General features: G+C 41.3%; 1 protein-coding gene across 3 annotated transcripts in view; it reads right to left on the bottom strand.

Moving 5' to 3' along the window:
• Positions 1-447: 447 nt before the first annotated feature.
• slc38a12 (solute carrier family 38 member 12) overlaps positions 448-21,689 on the bottom strand; it is a 71,242-nt gene continuing 50,000 nt past the window's right edge. For all 3 annotated transcript variants that reach the window (XM_078269147.1, XM_078269146.1, XM_078269149.1), the window contains exons 9-10: positions 16,276-16,369; positions 448-1,238 (exon numbers count right to left, since the gene is read on the bottom strand). In XM_078269147.1, the coding sequence (XP_078125273.1) occupies positions 475-1,238; positions 16,276-16,369 (858 nt within the window). In that variant the 3' untranslated portion in view covers positions 448-474. The remainder of the gene's footprint in view (positions 1,239-16,275; positions 16,370-21,689) is intronic.

The raw sequence follows: 21,689 nt of genomic DNA, 5'->3' as shown, positions 1-21,689 counted from the left end.
AGCGTCTGACAGCCCCTGCCCCAAAAACTTTCCAGCTTCAGAAATGAGACTTGTTTCCGATGTTTGTTCTTTCTGGAACTGACAAGCAATTTTGTACGACTCTTCTTATGACCTAGTTTCAAGCCCAGTGAACTTTTAAGATATATATTTTTCGTTAAGTTGTTTTTGTGCAAGTCCTTGTGAAAACCTCAAACTATCAGGTGTTTGTTGACAAAACATCCTTTTAATAAATGACTTTCAATTCCCTTTCTTTGTTGTCATGCACTGTTCCAGCTTTTGTTGATTGAACAAAAACACTTGACATTTGGTCCCTTTTAAGAAATTTCATAAATTACTCTTAATTACATTTAATATATGCAACAAAAGTCCCATTAAAGGCACACTGTCCAACCAGCAGCAAGTAAGGCCTCTTGTACAGGAACAAAGAGACTGGCCAAACAGATATGCTTAGAAAGTTCTTGGAACAGTGAGTTCTCATGTCTTGGTGTCAGTCAGGATGATGTTGGCTGTGACGAATATGAGGCAGGAGCCGGCCCAAGCCAAAACAAACCACACCCAAAAGGCGTGGCGGAAGGGAGACCGGTGCTTGTTGATGGCATCCCTGCCCACCACAGGCTCCAGGTGGCGTCGAGATAAATACACAAGGCAGGCTGGGACAATGTACTGGATCCCTGTGCCAGCATAGGATCCTGTAATGCCCACCAGGGACTCCAAGTTGTGGGTGCAGAAGGCCACCACGATTGGGGGCACCAGGGTAATGAGGGGAAATACAACGCGGTCCACCACCCATGGGTAGGTGCCTCCGTCCCGGTGGAACAGGGTCTTCCAGTTGTTGCGAAGTGTGACGGCGATGATGGGGAAGTTAGTGCTGATGGTGAAAACTGGGAACAGGCCCAGGAAGTAGCGCAGGAATGGAATATCTAACACGTTGCAGTTGTCCGTGAAGTTCAGGGTGTACATGTCGTGCAGCAGCGAGCTGTCGAAGCAGAAGATGGCGGTGAATGAGAGGAGCACGTAGAAACCCAGGATCAGGGTATAGTCCGCTAACACCAGGGTGCCCACACGTTTCTTGTCAGAGATGGGCGTCACCAGCGAGGGCAGGGAGTGTTGACACATGAAGGAGTAGACGCACACCCCAAACAGGTTGGGCACCCCAGAGAAGGAGGCGACTGGTGGGCGGCCCTCGCCGGTGCCTTTGCCAATGCGGATAAGAGCCAAGATGATCATCATGGTGAACGCTGTGAAAAGAAAAGAGGAGATGGAATTAAGAACACTGTAAAAGTAAATTCCTACTGTTGACAGAGAGTATAGACCCAATCACAATGCTTTTTTTTGTTTATTGATTTTTCAGTGACATAACAACAAGAGGTAACATTTCGGGAGTCAAAACAGTGACAAGTACCCAATCACAATGTTTGTTTACAATAACTTCTGGGTAGACAATGCCTGCAGTTACAATTTAACGGCGCTGAGCAAACTGGAACAAGGAACAACTGGGTACACTCTCATCTCATTCATCTAAAATGCATGTTTGATGCTTTCATATATTTGAACACTTTCACTAACATTAGGTTGGAGGCCTATAGTGACCTGTTTGGCCTAAAGAAAATGACACCACCCAAACTAGCAGAGAGATGTCGCTATTTGTAACGCTTGGTTTATCAAAGATGCTAGCAAAGCAACATAGTACAGAAAATCAGCACAGCAGAAACGTCAGATAGGTCACACCTCCGTGTTTAAAGGTGCTCTAAGCGATGTCACGTGTTTTTTAGGCTACATTTTTTGTCACATACAGCAAACATCTCCTCATTATCTGCTAGCTGCCTGTACCCTGAACACACTGTAAAAAAACGTGGTCTCTGTAGACAGCCCAGGCTCCACAAAAGGCAACAAAAACAAACTGCGCCAACCTGCACAACGAAACATAACAGTGCTCCAGCGTTCCAGCCAATAACCGACAAGAAGGATTTGGGGGTGGGGGTTGGGGGGTTAGTGCGCGGAAGCACGGAAGGGAGGGGACGGGATGAGGAGGAGGGAGGGGCGAGCTAGCCTCAATTTCGTTTGATAATACTTTGAACGTCAACAAGAAGTAACTTCACCCAACATCGCTTAGAGCACCTTTAACTATTTATCTTTCAACAGTACAGTTACGGCTGAAAATGACAACAGAAATAAACAAGTTTGCATACCTCAGTAATTTAAATCAACTGCCTGGTAGTGATATTTGTGTTAGCGTGACATGACATCATGGTGATTTGGTCTATACTTCAACATGTGCGTGGGTTTATACCATCTTCATATTTTGCTGCTTTCCATGAACTGCATCATTATGTTCTTGTCCAATGCCAAACTCCACCCTCCATGCATGCAAAAAAGGCAGCGCCTAGCTGCAGTGTAACTATGAGTGGTAACAGTTCTGGGTCAGCCCGAAATGATCCTTTTATTCAGCCCCTCCCTAATCCAAACACATTTAATCCTCTCTTCCAACAACTCATTCATTCCAAAATGTCCTCTTTATTATTCTACCACTGGGAAACAAAGACATACACCCTTGAATGACAGCCATGTCTCTATCTTTTATCTAAAAGACATCAATGTTGACAAGGTGCAATAGTTCAGGATGCAGTGGCCTTGTATAGTATTTACTGTAGTTTATCCTGCAACAATTTTATGTGCAGCATTTTTAAACACTCACATACATAACGGCAAAGTAACTGTGATAACTTACAATTGTGCGACTGATGAGAATGAACGTGTGGAGAGCATTTTCCCCCTTGGCTTATCACTGCTTCGTACATCACCTGACACTGCCCAAACAACCTTCAACAGATGTCGCTTTGCTCATGTCTTGTACTGTAAAGCAATATCCATGTTCTAATATAGTCTACCAATCCTTTCCATCAATCAAGCAGATTTACCACAAAACTGGAACTGGTCGCACCAGTTGTAATGCTGCTTGTTTTTTTCTTAAATCTCTGTGGTTTATCTTTGATTTCTTGTTAAATGGCTTATATCCTTAAAAAGGATTTCGGATTGCCTTTGTGCTCGAAATGTGCTATATAACTTAATTTGGCGTACCTATATTTATTTATCTTTATCTCTCTCTCTCTCTCTCAGACTACTCTCAGATGGGCGCCCACCAAAAGCCAGGGTCTGTCCGAGGTTTCTGCCTCCTGAGGTTAAAAGAAAGTATTTCCTTGCCGCTTTCGCACCAAATGCTTGCTCTTGGGGGGAATTGTTGGATCTCTGTTAATTATATATACAGTGTGGTCTAAACCTACTCTATCTGTAAAGTGTCCTGAATTCTGTTAGGATTTGACAAAATAAATAAAATTAAATTGAACCTGGTTTATACTACATTCCAATGTGGCATCAATACTGACGTTGAAACAATACATCTACTGCTTTAGAAAGGGAAGGTAATGTGAATAAAGTTCATTCTCCCAGTGTAGAAGTGCCCTCCAGCTGTTTGTCCCAGAAACATGAGGCGTAAAAAAACAACTCCGGAACATTTCATGGCCTGACATAAAGTCATTGGAGCTAGGTGAAGATAGAGAAGCACCCCCCCATGTGTCTCCACCTCCTGCTGCCGAATCGCATCTCCAATCGATTTCTGGAGATGCCTCTCTGGCAACTAGCATGAGCGAAGCTAAAAAGGAGACCTCTGCGCGTGGTATGCAGTCCTGTTCCCAGCTGACACTCATGTGGCCCAGTAAGCCATCTCACCTCCACACACATTCAATCAGCCCTGTGACACCAGGAGTTATAGCCCTGCGATGGTCGGGAGCCAGCTCCTCAACTTTCATCATCAAGCTGTCCTTTAAACACAGGGTGACATTTAGAAGGTACCAGAAAATGACTATAGCATATGCTTTTTTATACACTCTGGGAGACTGGATGTGATGCATAACTGAGAGAGAGAGAGAGAGAGAGAGAGAGAGAGAGAGAGAGAGAGAGAGAGAGATCCCTGCTCCCTTTGATGGATATAGTCAAGAGGACAAGTACAGCATGTTGAGTGTTGTTTCTGTTTCCAGCACAGGTCGCAGTGCGTGAACAGGGTAGAAGGGGGGTGGGTGCAAGCTGGAAACTTAAAATTTCAAACAAGCTTTATTAATAAGCTGTGTGCTCGTGCAGTGGTACTTTAACATACACAAGGAGGATAAAATGAATTCTAATTATCAGGGACACAAAGGGAGAAACCATCAGTGACAAAGGATGGAGGTGACTGCAAAACAACAAGATTTGATGCATCTATTGGGGATTAAGTTAGAAACCATAGTACTACTACCATGACTTCTTTTGTAGTGCGTTACAGAGATACAGTATCAAGAAAGAAATGAACAGCATCAAATTAAATAAGAAGAGGAAGGAATACAATAAGTAAAACAAGGACTAAACTTGTAATACTTAAAACAGCAAGCAGGTGTCACTGACTTTGTTTACATGCTCAAAACTTTAGTTTTTGCCCTTATTCCGAAAAAAACAATGCTCCTACTGAGCTGTTTACATGGCTAATTAAAATGAGTATTCCACTAATATTCTCATTTGCATGGAGTTTACAAAATCAGGTTTCTTCAAAGTTTTCCACTGGTGGCGGACTTGTTGGTCCATGCAAACAAAGCCTCCTCTTTCATTCCTTCAACCACCTTCTTGAAAATGACGCCGCTGTGATGTTTGCACATACCCAAAAACCGGTTGATATCCAAGTCTTTCATAATGTTTTTTTTTTTTTTTTTTTTTCTATTGGGCATGCATCTCTACCCCAGCCTTGCAAACTGTTGGCTAGTTGGTTTGTGTCCAACACTGACCGTAAACAGGTAAGAGGCCTTGTGTCGCAAACTGCTGTAAAAAACCCTGATTGAGATGTATATTCTGAATGAGCTGTATACATGTCCAAAGAATGTTCCTAAAACCTGAATAATGTTGGCATATCCCACATCTTTATCAGAAAATGCTACATTCTGAATGAGGCCCAATCCTGAATATCCAAACGTAATATTCTGTTTACATGACTGTATCAAATTCAAAATATTGTCATATCTGGAATAATAGTTGAATATAAGTGTACATGTAAACGTAGACAGTGATACAAACAACCCGAGAGTGGATAAATAAGAAAACACTAGCCTCAAGTTTTAGTGTGGAAGAGAAGTGTGAGGCAAACAATGAAGGCCTTCTTAGATTTGTTTGGGGGGTTGTGTTGTAGTAAAGTTAACTGCCTCCATAATTTGTGATGACTTACTTAAAATATGCATATAGCCAAACACACAATATAGCTGTTGATCATTTGTATTTATGTTTGCCAGAGGACTTCATAACCATACAATGTGATTTGATAAATGACCTGATGTACAGGAGACATTTCTGACCTTAGATCCAATTATTATGTAATCAAAAAGAGAAACATGTAAATGACAAAAACTACATCATAAGTTCTGCTGTATTAAAACACAGTAAAGGTTCTCCGTGATGGAGAAAATAATGGGACAGAATGGAGGTTTGGTGTAGGCTGTGGTGCATTATTCTGTTGTTGGCTAAAACAAAAGAGGACAAAGAAGAAGATATTAAACAGGGATTTTTTTTTTTAACTATTATTTTGGTAAAAATAATTATCATGAAGAGGGAGAAGGCCAGTCAAAACCAGCTTTTATTTGTCCAAAAAGAAAAAGGAAGACCGGATACAGATTCTAAATGAAAATTAAATTATGCAGGTTGTGAACTTCCATCATTGTTTTTGAGAGGGGATCTTGGAGCCAGTGAAAAGGGAGGCATCACAACCCACAACAGAGGAATAGATCCTGATTTTGAACAAACACAGTTACAATCCTCACCCTTGTTTAACACTTTCCATACACTTATATCAAAGATGTAAGCGCTCTAAAGTGTTCGATATTTAATGCATCTTTGGCTCACAGCCAATGTAATCTCTGGCTCCAGGGGAAAGCTCTGCGAGTCGCATTCCTCCCCACTCCGACGGCAACCCTCCTTATACAGAGAGGTCAAATGGCTGGGCAACAGACCAACCTTCAATGACACAGCCACACGGCTGTAGTGCTGCAAATAACGATTATTAATCTGCCAATTATTTTCTCGATTAATCGATACATTTTTGTGTGTTTTTTGTAGAATTTTTTTTTTAAAAACCGTAAAAAAGAAAAGAAAATGCCATTTACAACTTCTCCAAAGCCACGATGATGTAGTTTGCGTGCTTTGTCGGACCAAAAGTCCAAAACCTAAAGATATACTGTTTACTGTAAAAAAATAAATAAATAACTGACTTAAATGATGAATTCCTTATTAAAATAGTCCAATTGTTGCAGCTCTTCGCAGATGTGTGAGAAAAGTCACACAAGATATCTTTACTTTAATCTATTTGAGGCCATGAAACAGTCTCCAATTGTCAGCTATGTTTCTGCATTACTCTCCACTTCTTTCTCCCAGAAAACATCTTTAATGTGTGAAAGAGCCATCACTACAATTCATATGTCTGCTCCTTCTGCTTCCTTTGTCTTCTTTCACCATCAAACTCTGGTCTGTCCTCTGAGCACAGCCATCTGTCTGCCTGCTGTACACGACGGAGAAAAAAGGACAGAAGGACAGGAGAATGGGAGCTTTTCTCCTGAATGACACCATCACTTGCAGGCTGTACAGAAAGGACACAGGCATGGGGCTTTTAATTAAGAGTGCCTCAGGGTGGTTTGGGCACTACTACATTACCTTAAGCACCTTTTTGCAAGTTCAGCCAAAATTATGATGCTGCAAGAGAGCCTGTGAGAAAGAACAGCTAGGCTGGTCGTACTGGTAAGCCCCCAGTTAAATGTAAATGATGGGATAATAACTACTGTAAATGATATTCAGAATCCCTCCAAATTTCAAAATCTAAAAGCGTAACATTTCTTTTTTTCCTGCCCACATTTCACTTTATGGTAATTAGAGGCAGTGGGCTCATTAATCTTACTTAAGACACAGGAACTAACCCCTTATTTTTCAAAGAAATTGAAAGTCAATCAGATGGTAGAGAGGAGCTGAACAGCAAGAACAAAGCCTCTAGAATAAAGCTTTTCATAATGTGCTCATTTGTCACCGACTCTCAGCTGCATCACGCAACACGAGGTGGGTAAATCACGTCCGCCTGTGACAATTTTATCACACTCATTGCACCTATAGTAGCTATGAATCTCAATGCTGCAGCACAAGCACTGTGCAGCCATGAAATGAAAGAATATTAGCTTTGACCACCTTGACTGCCTTTGAAGGACCAAGGAAAAATAATCTAGTACTTTATTATTTAGTTAGCTAATTCAGTATGGTCTCCCAGGTCACTAAATTGATGTAAGCCATATTCAAATACATTACTCAGCGACTATCACAAATGGAAACCAGCAACACATACAAAGGAATACATCAGCCTGACATTCTGTTTTAATCTAAACTTGTCATCTCTTCTCACAGCCATTATTGCCCGTGCCTTGCTTTATGGTTTTATTATGTATTGACAATATGAAAAAGACCCTTTGAAAGATGACACTGACTCCCTGATGAAGTCTCATCTCACACATTTCTATGTCACCCACTACAAGCCAGCAGCAACACCCATCTTTCCAAAGACCCTCCAATGGGAAGAGCCATTTCTATATCTGCCAGGATATGCAAATTGCTGTATATGCACTTTAAAATTGACATGCCACAACAGGAAATGAGTAAACTGAGCAGGTGTCCAACAGCCACATATCACGTCCACACAACTAGTGCAGTCCATCTTGCAGCCTGTGATTTATATTACCTAGATGGGAATCGCAATGTCCTTGTGAGGAACGTTTCAACTTAACAACCCTCCAGAGAAGGCTCTTACAGCTGTATTCTTACTGGTAACAAAAAAAAATGCTGTTAATCCAAGGCTGGCAGGCACTCTCAATGCTCCAAGGAGTCATTGTCTGCGTGTGGAGAAGCACTCTTCAGAAGAAGAGATGGGATTCCTGGACTCAACTAATGAGGAGAAAATGGTAGAGAGAAAGGTGAGAGGTGATCAATCTCATGTGCGACAGAGCAAGAGAAAGCTGCAGGTTGGTGAGTCTCGCTCCTCGGAGAGAACGATTTGGACACTTAAACGTGAGCAATTCATTGCCGATAGTGAGAAGGTCAGGGACTTCTCTTAATGTTTGAGAGCCGTGGCACTGCTGCAGTTTAAACACTGAGGAAACACATTGTACTCTAACGCAACGCAAGGTTCTGGTACTAGGGATCGACCGATACTGGTTTTTTTCAAGGCCGATACCGATTATTAGTAGTTAATGAAACCGAGAACTGATATTTGGAACCGATATGCATAGTCAGTGAAAATGAAAATCTTTAAGTCAAAATTAAGCTTTTGGAATGTTACAAACTTCTTTGTTTAAATGCTTTAAGCAATTATTTAATAAATTAGGAACTTTCAACATAATACACAGTAAAAGATAGTCAGATAGAGTTGTGGGCGGGACATGAAGTCAGACTCAGTGGTGAGTGAAACCAAAGCAGAGCGACAGACACAGAGTTGTAGCGGAGCCAAAGTAGCGCACCTTTTAATTTACTATCGTTATCAGGCAAATAAAACGCAGATATATATAATCTGCAAACTGCCAAAAAACGGCATGATAAATCGGCCAGGGCCGATAATTGCTCTATCCCTATTTGGTACTAGTGCACTACTGTTTTCTCTTCTTGTTTGCCAATTTAAACATCTCCTCCTCTCGTGGTTTTAGAGCACAGCAATCAACTTATCATTAATTAAGCGAGACACTCCTTGCACGCCTTTTAGCCAATTAGTAGCCCTGGCTCTTTGCCCAGTTTTCACCAGGGTGTCAGGGGTTCTTGCTGTGTTAGAGCTCGATCACTTGAAACCCTTTAGGACTGGAGTTAGCAGGCTGCTGCCGCGGTGTTTGGTGGGCGACTGGCTGATAAGTGGCTGCCTTGCCTCGGAACAACTTGTGTGATCTCAGATAGGACTATCAGCAAACACAGCACAGAGCAGCACAGCAGTGGGCCTACTGTTTAGCACTCCATACTGCAGCTCAGGTTCACAGGGACGAGGCAGCCAAACTCCATGACACTAACAGCTTCATGAAAACAATCAATTAGTCCGCTCACTTAGCCGCAGCGCTGAGAAATTGTACATTACCCACAGATAAAATGTTTCTTTATAAATTATAGTTATCTAGTTAAAAGAGGTAATAAACAAATATCTGCTGGTGCTTACTGATGGTGCGGTTGGTTCAGAGATTTAAATGAAAATATACGGAATTAGTTTACCTTTAAAGCAATGTCTTATTCTAAGTTCAAACTCTCAAATATCTCGTGCTGGAACAATTAGTCAATTGATGGGAAATGAACGGACAAAAAGTCTGATAATCGATTCATCGTTAATCATTTATTAAGAAAAATGTAAAAGTACATTCTCTGGTTCCAGCCTGTCTATTACGAGTATTTACTGCTTTTCTTTTTTATATTATCATTAATTGATGATCTGTGTTGGTTGGACAAAATTAAGTATTTAAACGTCGCCTTGAGCTTTTTAAGTGATTAGGGGATAAGTAAAGTTTTTTGTTATTGTGTAACTTTGGTGAATCCAACCCTTTAAAACCAACCCTTTGAGGCAGCGGTAGACCAGCATCTAGGTACTAGGTAAAATTACTGTTTCTGTCAATGATTCTGGTGGCTTTGAAGACAGCGTACTGTAGATAACGGCCTCAGTTCCCCGTCGGCTGTCTAACACCAAGGTAAAGCGGTGAAAATATTCAAAATATAGTGTACACTTAAACCGATATTGATTTTTTTGGGTTTCTAAAATAGTGTTTTGCTGCCCCCGTCCACAGCAGTACATTGCTTAGCTTCCGTGTCAGTGCTCCTGCCTGCTTCTCCAAACTGGGAGCATGCTGACTGCCATCTACTGTAGCTAATCCACTGTCTATGGATAGGTACCTCATATAACCCCACTTCAAAATATCCAAACTAGCCCTTTAAGCAACAGATAAGTCTGAACAAATAGCTTCTTTTAAAACAAATGGCTGAATTCCTCCCTCTTAAACCTCTCTTGCCTTGGAATGAAGGCATCTCTGAGGTAAACAAGGCACTGAGGTCACCGATCATAATTAAAAGCTTAGTCACTGAGTATAGAGCCAATTGATCATGTTCTGTGACTAAAGCAGGAATCCACCAAACATTCCCCTAATCACCTCATCTAAGCAGGAAGTCAAACTTCTCATTACACACAGAAACATTAATACTAAGCAGCGATGGAGGACAGGGGCACTAAGTGGAAGTCAGATGAGAGAAAGTGGCCTTGATCATGTTGTTATTTAGTTACACTCAAAAATATGCTTTAGTCCTTGGCTGACAACAGTATTTTCATAGAAAGACAACAAAAAGGACGGTGTTATCCAACTTGAAGGGGTTTTCTTCCTAGCTATAGGCCCTCATTTATCCACCTATGATGCGCAGATATGAGCGCAGAAATCATCTTACGACAGGCTTCACGTGTGATTCATGAAACGTTCGTATCACACCAATCAGAGCGTAAGAATGGTCGTACAGTGATAAATGCAGCGGATGGAAACAATCGTAATTTAAATATCACGCCCCAATATATTCACGGTTTTGAGGCCTTGCCCCTACAATTTACGACATGGCAAGACATAATCCGGCTAAGAAGTGGCACTTTTCAGAGGTGGAGATTGAAACCCTGATATCTCTGGTTCATTTGCACTAACGTGTACTATTTGGCAGCCTGAAAACTGGTACTAAAGGCTAAGGAAAGAATGCGGAATGTAAAGAGATCACTGATGCGGTCAACAGTGCTGCCGTAGTAAATCAGACTCCAGCTGAAGTTTATTTAACTTATACATCCTTGACATATGTATGCTATAGTCCTAATTGTAATATACAGGATTATATTGCAATATCTTAAGCCTACATGTAGGTGTACCTATATTTAAATAAACACACAGTAGTGGAGTTTATGTAGAGTCTTTTATTTTACTCGTGTTTTTTTCACGAGTCAGAGCAAGGCAACTGTGAGCTGTGAGGTAGAGCGCTTGTCCTCCGCCCCCCCAGCTGGACCACCTGGGCTGGAAAAACAAGCCGATATATGTCGGTCAATGGCAGAAATAAATCGTTCACTTGTGGCCATTAAAGAGAAAAAAGAGAAACGAAAACCTAAAGAATAAATAAAAATGTTGTGCATCGTCATGTTTCCTGCATTGAATATAATTGCCAAACATAACACTATACCTTTTAAAAGCGAGGAATAATATCCAGTCTCTCCCCAGTTGGGGCTGTGCTGGACACTGGTCTCTGGGCATCGGGTCATCTGGCTCCATCACTACATTTATGGCACCCTGTTTACCTGCATTATGTTGTGTAGAACCCCACAGGCTAAAACAATGGCGTGTATAGTACGGTCCCCCCCGCTGATGAAAGACAGAGCCATCTGCCCTTAATCTATCTGATGGAGCGCTCCACCGTGGGGTGTGTGTGTATGTGTGCACTGTTGTACCGGCGCATAGAGGTCTTCTAAAAGAGCCAGATCTGCCATTGCCAATTAGTGATCAACTGATGACTTCTCCTTCTCCTGTTAAACTGATTATATGCTGCACCGCATGTCCACACTGACTCAAAAACTTGCGTACACGAGTTTAAACTTTACGTGAGATTTGATCGTAGCCTCCGCTCACGTCCATATTGATAAATGCCGAGCTTTGCGTGGAAATGACTGCGGTTTTATGCTTGTTTTCTGTCGTACATCCGTTTTGTAAATGAGGGCCATAGTGCGTAGTTTCTGTCGCCCCAATGAGGAATTCTAAGTAATGACAACAACACTGTCAGGGCATCCACATGACCATCCACAAGCCTTCCACACGCACAGCCCCCACCCCTTCCTTACCACGCAGCTGCAAGTAGCCAAGGAGGGCACGGAGGATTAAAAAAACATGATGGACGCTTCAGAAGAGGTAATTATCTTCACCCGAGTTTCTGCGCATGAAAGTCACCGGACGACAATCTTCTGAACATAGCCATACTAAGAAATACAGAGAGAGTTTTGTGGAGCTGATAATCTTAACTAGCTTTGTAGCAACTCATTTGGCAATGGCTTGAATGTAACGGACGTTCATTAATATCAAAATTTGTAATTGTTCAGGACCTCTGAACTGTGGTTCTGCTGTACAGTTCATTAAGACCTGCTTATATTTCACTGTCCCCCTGTCCCAAACTTTCCACATCAGTCTACCTGACCTTCAAAAATAATATCTGCCTCCCTCACCCATTCAAAATGGCACTGGGCACTGTGTTTCTTAGCTCCTGTTGTAGTTAACTAAGAGCATTCGATTGATGGCGAGTCCCATGAATCACTGAAGCAATGACTCTTTGTTATTTTTTCTTGCTGCAGAGGAGGACAATGATGCTGTTTTACTACATTTCACATAATCTCAGTTAATCTCTTAACATTTATTTCACCATTACATTTTTGTGTGTTCTCAAATATAATCTTTAAGAGTTTATATTTAAACATGGGAGTATAAACCATACCTTTTAGGTTTTTTTATAAGCTATAAATGTAGATACAGGCACATCTTTTAAGTACAGTACCTATAAAAAAATATCCATCCCCTTTTGAAGTTTTATTGTTTTACAAAACTGATTTAATGGGGCTTTTATAACACTGATCAATAAAAAAAAGACTATTTAACATCTAAGGGAAAGTGTTAAAAAAAAAGCCACATTAAATCTATTTTAATCCAATGTAAGCTCTTATAAAGAAGCGCAGAAAAGATGCTTCAAAGGAAAGGTAAGTGTAAACTAAGCCGGTGGTAGGATGAGTGTTTCATCAAGAAACACCAGACAAAAATCTTTAGCTTTCCTCAGAAATAAATGTGACAGCTGCTCATGGGAAGCATAGATCTATATGCCACTGACTCAACAGTTAATATAGACAGTAACGCCTCTGAGGATCCAAACAGCTCTTCATGCCTCCCAGGAGAGATGGACAGAAGTGATTAATACTCATTTACCGAGTGAGGATGGCTGTTAACTTATTCCCTCCCTCTCCTACCACTCAATATCAATTAGAGAAGCCCTCTGCTCCTGTCAGTGTTTAGGAGGTGGTCCTTCGGAGAGCGGATAGATAATGAGCCCTCCTGCTTTCAGTGGGCAGGACGTGAGGAGGCAACAGGTTGCAACAACATTTACCTTTCCATACATTTATCCATATAATGTGTAAGGATTGTGATGCTTTGGTTTAAGTTTTCATATATGTGGTTTATTTGTCAGTGCACAGAAGATTTTTGTGCAGTCACAGGTTTGTGTCACAAATGTCAATTGCAACTAATAGTTCATCAAAAAGGATCAAGTGCTTCCTTGAGTAATGATGTATGTTATATGCATCTCCATTCACCCATACAACAATGTATATCATAGAACCCCACTAAAAAAAATCTGAACTATCCCTTTAACCCCTAAGCCACATCTGTACCCCATCATGCTACGTGTTGTTTAAAGGGGCTCTAAGCGATGTCACGCGTTTTTTTAGGCTACAACATTTTTTGTCACATACAGCAAACATCTCCTCACTATCCGCTAGCTGCCTGTCCCCTGAACACACTGTAAAAAAAAACACGGTCTCTGTAGGCAGCCCAGGCTCCGCAAACGGCAACAAAAACAAACTGCGCCAACCTGCAACACGAAACATAACAAACAGTGTTCCAGCCAATTACCGACAAGAAGGATTTGGTGGTGAGGGTTGGGGGGGTTAGTGCGTGGAAGGGGGTGGGAGGGGACGGGATGAGGAGGAGGGAGGGGTGAGCTAGCCTCCGTTTTGTTTGACAATACTTTGAATGTCAACCAGAAGTGACCTCACCCATCGCTTAGAGCACCTTTAAAGAAGTAAATAATGACTTTATGAGTCACTTAATAAAGATTTAAAATGTGGTTGGTATGCTCTTATTGTTTAGTTTTGTGCATATATTCAATAAAAAAATAGGAACACATGCAAATGCCTCTTGAGGCCAACCAATATGTGACTTTTATTTGCCCTTAGCAACAGCACGTTCCCTGTCCCTGAGTTTGAGTTTCATTTTGAACATGACAGAACACGTATGAAGCATCATGTTCCATGCAGTTGGTAAACAACTGATCACTGGTGTCTCAGATACTTGAGGTGAAACCCTCGGGTGTCCTTGAAAATGGCAGAATAGTTGAATGCATCTTTCCCTCTAGTTTTGTCAAAAATGCAGTGTTTGTAGTGTTAAAAATGTTGCAGTGACCAAACAAAATGCGTACAGATGGCCTGAGCCCAAACGCTGCCCTTTTGTACTACTTTCCATTTTAATTTAGGAACTATTAAGTGGCACGGCGGGAGGGGGGGGGGAGAAATGACTGCAGTCAGGAGCTCTGGCTTGTAGGTGTCACACTGACCCAGGCTAATGGCTACGCCATTGAAAATCCCAGCATGCTACAGGAAGCACAGCAGCAGGCAGCCACACCATCACTCATGTTTGGTGTACAAAACAGGGCTCACTGGACAAAAAGGTGACTACAGTTGAGCGGCAACGGTCTTGACAAGGCTAGAGCCGAGGGCAGGAGGCAGAGCCCCGACACACCAGCCAGCTGCTAAACCTGACATCCGGCACGACACTTCCCCTCGCAGGTCAGCACAGCTGACTGCAGGTGTATCCAGGAAGCAGTGAGTAATGGTCAGGATGAGAGGTGGGGTCTTATGTCTGTAGAGTGTTTAAGATAAAACAGACCCAGGCACAAACAAATAACCAGTTAGCAGTTTCCTCATTCGGAGAACAGCGGCTGTGATCAGCTTAAATTCACAAGTCCGGCACACACGCCGTATTCAGTAAAAAAGCTAACTAAAAATATTTTACAGCCAGCTCAAGCCTGCAGGGGATGAGGCAGATTGAGAGTGGTGGTTTACATCGTTTTAAGCGGCAAAAAACACACCTGTAAACACACCTTTGACTGCCAATCACCTGATCTAAAGACACAGTTAGTGCTGTAGGATACTAAACTGTGTTACAGTGCTTTTGCTTTCTACATCACACCACCTTGTCCAAAAACACACACACATACATATATATATCTGAAAAGAAAAGTATGTCTTTACAGAATATTATGTTCTCTTGTCCTCAAGTAGCAGCTCTTTCAAAAACACTCCAACAAACTGTCTCACTAACTCAAACTGTTTTTACACATGAACTCAAAACAAAGAAAACTAGAATTACAGTCTTGCGGTGGTATGCATCCGCCAACCATTCAAGTTGCAAAACATGGATGCTTCATACACATCTTCAACCCGGGCAGCACAGAAGATCTTAACAATCACCATAGTTTCAAGATTAGTGTTACCGACTCAATATCCAACCAAATGTCTTTCCTCCTGTTATGGCGTGAGTTGGCGTTGAATAATGGCCAGTAAAGTGTTTTGGCAGAATATTAGGATGTTGCAGTGAAGTGAAGTTGACCGTTGACATATTGGGTATGAAATGTCATCACTCCATCTTTTTCTCCTATTAGACATTTGTGTAAAATTCTGTCATATATAGCGTATACAATCTTAAATTATGGCCCAAAATGTGTTATGTGAGGTCATAAGGACCACAAAAATCCTGGAGTCCAAGTGAATGTTTGTGCTAAATCTGAAGACATTTCCTCTAGGTATCATTAGCATGTCACATCTCAGCTCAACACCGAGTGACTCAGATTAATCTAGACCTAGAAATAAGACCCTAAAATGTTTTTCTTTGGCTTTTGTCAAAACTGTGGATGCTGCTGTGTTTGTGTGTCGTTTATGCAAGCTAGCACGCAGCAGTGCGGGGGTGGCGGGAGCGCCATGATTCAGTGGTGTTGTGATTTTAACAGCGGGCCCAGGATGGGCAGTTTATTTTCACCCTGTGAGTGACGGTCCAATCAAGCTTGGGACGGGCTGTCAAGCCTGTCAGGCTGAGGAATGAGAGGAGATAGGATTCAAAGACACAGAGCAGGACCAAACCATGATGGACAGACCTGAGCACAGCAGCTACACAGGCGAGGGCAGGGAGGGAGGAATGAAAGAAACAGGGGGAGGCACAGAGAAAATGGAAATATGTATTGGTAGAAAAGTGGGAGGCAGAAAGAGGCGGCTGGAAGAAACCAGTGAAACGCAAAGAAAAATCCCATGTTTAAAGAAGTCAAAATGTTCTAAATGTAAACTGAGTAATCAGTGGTAGTGAGGAAATTGCAGGATTAGTTTATTCTTACCAATCCAGCGCATTAGTGAGGTGAGAATCTGCAGATATTTGGTCTTTTGGGCGTTGAAGAAGGTGAAAGGTCCCAACAAGAGAGTGAAGACGCCCTGCAGGACAGACAGGAAGAGTTGATTACTATCACTGTTGTATAAGAACACATATTCTTACCTGCTCAAGGTAAGGCCAATAAACACACAAACCGAAAACATCTTAAAATCTCTTAAATTATCACAAAAAATGGATGACAGGAACCAAACATTCCAATAACAAAGGCAGTAAGATTGAGAAACCAAAGCTATAACAGTAAAATGTCACCCAGATGCCATAAAGCAGAAAGAGCTTGTCAGTTTGATTTACAGGGGATAAATATATTAACATCCGTACAGCCCTGCCTTTGAGATACTTCTAATTTTTAATCAAATGTTTCTGAGACTGTCTGAGACAGGAATCCTTTACTTGCCAAATGAGAGAAGACCAGAGGCCTGTACTACGAAGCGAGATTTGGCGTTAACGAGCTAACTTCAGGTTCAACCCAGGGTTTTCTGTACTACGAAGGTGGATCACTTGTGATCGGGTTCAATGGCCGTGGTAACTTATGCTGAACGCCTAACCTGGTCGGGAGCAGGTTAAGTTGGAGATCAGAGATCAACCGGTGTAAAAGCACCGCCTACTGACCAATCAATACTCGATTGATAACGGCGCCACCGTTCGTAGAAGATCAAGCGGAGCTCGGTGCGCAGAGAGAGAGAGAGGGAGAGCGGGAGAGAGGGGTGCGCACATAAAAGTTAAAACATTTAGAGACCGACAACCCCGTTAGCATTCCCTGATGTGTATATTTATGAAATATATAGATTGTAATGGGAGGGAATTACATATCGGCTCGGCTTCTTGAGCCGTGTGTTGCCAATGCGCGCATCAGTTTGAATTTTGTTTTTATATATTTGCATATATATAATTGCAACTGAAATACTAGGCTAAAGCAACGACAGTTTATGGAAAGCACAAGTGTAATTATGGTCAGATCTTGGTCCTGACTGATGGGGAAGTGATATTAATAAGCGTTGTGATTTACGCATTTACAGCGTTGGCTATTTTTTTGCCAGCTTTCCTTCCTGTTTTAAGAAGCAGCGACTGTATTGCATTTTGCCTGCAAAACCGTGTCTGTGTTATTCATATTTATGTAGAATTATAATTTCCTCTTCTTATGTAAAATATGCGGCTCTGGTAGATGTTTGCGATTGGTCATGCTGTGCAAACACCGCCTCTTTTATGTGAACACGCGCGCCGCTGGTTTAGGAAACCCTGAGTTGACTGAACTAGTTGATAACCACCGTCGTGACACAGGTTATGCAGGACCGCGGGTGTTAGGGTTAGTGAAGCCGGATAACTGAAAGAAATCCAGGGCATGTTGATCTCGCTTCGTAGTACAGGCCTCAGGGATCAGTTACTAAACAAACATACATCATGTTTATCCAATATAACGAATACACACAGTAATAAAAAGCCCATAACACATCTTTGTTTGAAATTCTTCTTCTGTCGGGGTGATCGGGGGATCCTTATCTGGCACATTCTTTTAATAAACAAGCTCTATATTGATGCTTTTTTATGCACTCTGGCACTTTATTCACATTCAAAGTGAAAAAGTAAAAATAGTAGTGTGAATCAATTTATTTTCATTGATTATAAATTATGATTAGACAGGACAGGTTGAGATGTGAAATGGGAGGGAGAGAGAGAGAGAGAGAGAGAGAGAGAGAGAGAGAGAGAATGATATGCAGCAAAGGGCGGCAGGTTGGAACCGAACCCGCGGCCGCTGCGGTGTACTTCCACCATGGGGCGCACGGTCAACCAGGTGAGCTATCCCAGCTCTGTTTTTAATACCCTGACATGTCATTTTGAAATGCCAGTAGAGACGCATCTGCTGTCAAAATCCCATCAGCCCTCTCAAAGATAGGTGAACAGATGACCAGGTGGACCGATCCATAGTGTACAAAAATGTTTCAAATCTTCTCAGGCCACAACTCTGATTGCCTATCAGATACTTTTCTTTATCAAGAGCTGCAATCAGAGGCAGTGGCTCAGCTACTGTAGCTCCAATTCCATCAGTTCCCCTCACTCCCCCTCCTCGCCTGACACTCTCAGGTCTGACTGCACGCTTTGAGTGGCATGTGATCTCAGGGACAGTCACTTGTGTGCCATTTCATCTGAGGAGTAGCCTGCAGGGGTTTAAACAGCGACCTCATCCTGCCATCCCTCCATCCATACGCACGCACGCGTATGGGACGCACACACACACTCACAAAATTTGCGATAAAGAAATATGTAAAAAAATATCAAAATTTAAAAAAAGCTGTGCAGCATTTAAAATAAAGAGGGTGGAGTGTGCAAAATTTTTTACTAAGGAGTAGTATAAAGAATATAAGATAATGTGCAATAAAGATATGCATTGATGTAATGCACCAAGTTAGAGACATGTAGGACAAAAAGACAGCTTCTCAACACTCTATATCTTAGGTTTTGGGTTTCCGGAGTGACTTCCCAAATGCTGGGAAAAATCTTTTAACGCTGCAAAAAATATTTTCAGCAATTCTAAAAAACAAGCATAACATTTGTAAAAAGAAGAAAGCATGTTTTTGTAATAAACCCCAGCAACTTGGCACTTTGAGATGCCTTTGCGGCACGTTTAATCATCAATCCAACCCTGAATGTCAGGGACGCAGGAATAGATATCACTAAAAAAATAAGGTCTAGAAAATAGACCTTTTATTCAACCAAGCCTAAACTCACAGGATGTTATTCTCTTTTTTTTTAGGGCTAGGGTTAAATTTATGGCTGGGCGATATAGCCAACATCTTCTATCCCAATATAGATAATGCCATATCTCGATAACGATATAAATCACGATATAGCATGTTTTCTGGTAATTCAATAAATAAATAAATAAATAAATAGTCTATATGAAATTAGTTAAAGTCAGCTATTACTTCCAGATGTACAGCTGGACAGCTGGAGTATCTGTGGGTGTGAGAGGGGAAACAAATCATAGCCCTCAATTCGGCTGAATAATGATGCCTATGTGTCCATGTATTAAATTATTACCAGCTGTCTTCTTGGCAAAGTGCAGCCTAAGCTCGAGCAGAGCCAAGGGATAAATCTGCAACACCTATTGAAGGTAATGAATGAACCATTATTAAGAGATATGTGTCTGAAGAGGAAAGTGAAATTGATGGCAGCTGGCTGACAGACCCCAGTGTTTTAGCCCAGAATGTCTAAGCAAGGTCGGTCCTTTCCCAGCAGCTTTGTAATGTAAACTAAAGCATGTTTAACCTGAGACTAAATTAAGATTTATTTAAGTTTGAAACTACATCGAATGACCACGTTGATGCTTTTTAGTGCATTTATCATTCATACAATAAAAGGCAGAAAGTTGACTAAACGTGTAACATACTCCAATATTATCTATTCTAAGGGACTTTTTATGTTTTTAGTATGATGTAGTGACTTTTTGGCAAAAGGGTACACATAATCTTTCCTTCATCTGTTTCACTGGAGCAAATAGAAATGGGTTGGGTGACATTTTTCTTTACCTGTGCCAATACGAAAGCTTATTTTTGGTTTAACACAAAAATAAAATAATTCTGAGGACAATAAACTTGTTTATCTACAAAAAACTTATTTTGATTTACTGAAATATGTCTAACATCTAGTGCATCAGTGTTTAACACTCTGTAAACAATAACAAGGACAGCTTTGCCTATAAATCTATCAAGTCAAGTCAGTTTTACTAATATAGCATAAAATCCAAAAATGACAAATCTTCCTCAAAAGGGCTTCAATATGTATCATCCTTTATCCTGCAGGTGTGTTCAGAAAAAAACGTGAGGTGGATTCTTTTTTTTCTGCATACAAAACATACAATACCCATCAGCACAAGTTGAAAATGTTTTAACCAAAGCAAAAATGTGGCATTTATCTCTGGGCTTCATAAAGATACAAAGACTGAAAGAAAAAAACAGAGAGACTGAAGAAAAAACACACAAAAATGTGGTTTCTGATGAGTTCTGAAGAAGCCCCTTTCACACATGCACTGCAACCCTGAACATATCTAGACATTACCCGAATGTTCGAATAATTTGGACCGGACATCAAAAGGACTGTACCCTGCCAGATCCCTAGTACAAAGTCTGTGTAATGTCTGATTGAGCCCATGAGTGAACAGAGCAGGTCATTGTCCGGAGTATTCACAGCGAGCGAGTGGGCGTGTTGATGACGTTTCTATCAAGTGAATGCCACGAAACCGGAAGAATACAATCATCTGAGGGTGAAGAAGAAGGGCCTATACACGAACATGCCAAAGAAAAACTCCAACTGGAGAGACGGCAAGATTCGGGAACTTCTGTGGGTAAGGGCTGACGGCTGACGGCTGACGCCGAAATTGTCAGACAAGTTCAAGGAAAGGCAAGAGACTCGGTTGTTTATGACCAAATTACGAACAGGCTACATGATCGTGGTGTAATAATAAAACGGTTATACACACTGGCACACTTCCACACACTGTCAGTGTGTCTGTTGCTAGCTAGCTTACAGCTAACCTCAGTAAAGTTCTTATAGTCTATTTCTAACACTTACATAGATCCTTATATATCAGCTCAAAGAGACAGATCTTAATGCTAGGTCAAATCCAGCCTGCTGTGGCAGAGATAGTAATATGCCTGAGGGTTAATGGCTGATACATTTCTCAACAGTTTCTGGACCCCTCATGAATCAAGTCTGCACCTCCAACAGCTTACAACCTCCCATAAAACCCCATAGTAAACAATAGCCTGAGGACGCCGGACTGTTTAACTGTATCTCAACAACAAAAGCAACACAAGCACAAAACAACACACTGAAAATAAATAACTGCAACACCTCCTTCTTAATAGAGAAAGATACATTTGCACCAATCACATCACCAACAAAGAAAACAATGTGGCTTCTGGGGATGTGCTTTGTATTTCTTTGCCCAATTTGATTATTGGCGTCATTTTTTTTAGTTATTTCTGTAGATAAGCGACCAAATATTTCTATTCATGTCCAGCTGTTTTTAACATCAAGAGGAAATGTCTCTCACAAAGAGCAACACAGGAGAAAAATCAATCACAGGAAAACGATGTGTTAGTCTACAGCAGCCTCAATAGATCAGCCTGCATGCAACCAATAGTCAAGTTGTGTTCTGTGAGAAATGCATTTTGTATTTCTATATAGGTATTTTTTATTGATTCAACAGGTTTTACAGAAAAGAAAATGACTACATTTTATCATATTTTAAGTTTTAAAATCCGGATCATGATGTCTCTCTTACATTGTGTTTTTTTGTGTGTTTTGCACGATTAACTTCATATTGCAAATACTCCTACTGACCACCATTTTCAAAGCATACCT

Source organism: Sander vitreus, chromosome 15 (genome assembly GCF_031162955.1).
Source record: "Sander vitreus isolate 19-12246 chromosome 15, sanVit1, whole genome shotgun sequence".
In the NCBI taxonomy this organism is placed as follows: Eukaryota; Metazoa; Chordata; class Actinopteri; order Perciformes; family Percidae; genus Sander; species Sander vitreus.
This window is presented reverse-complemented; position numbering and strand designations above follow the sequence as displayed.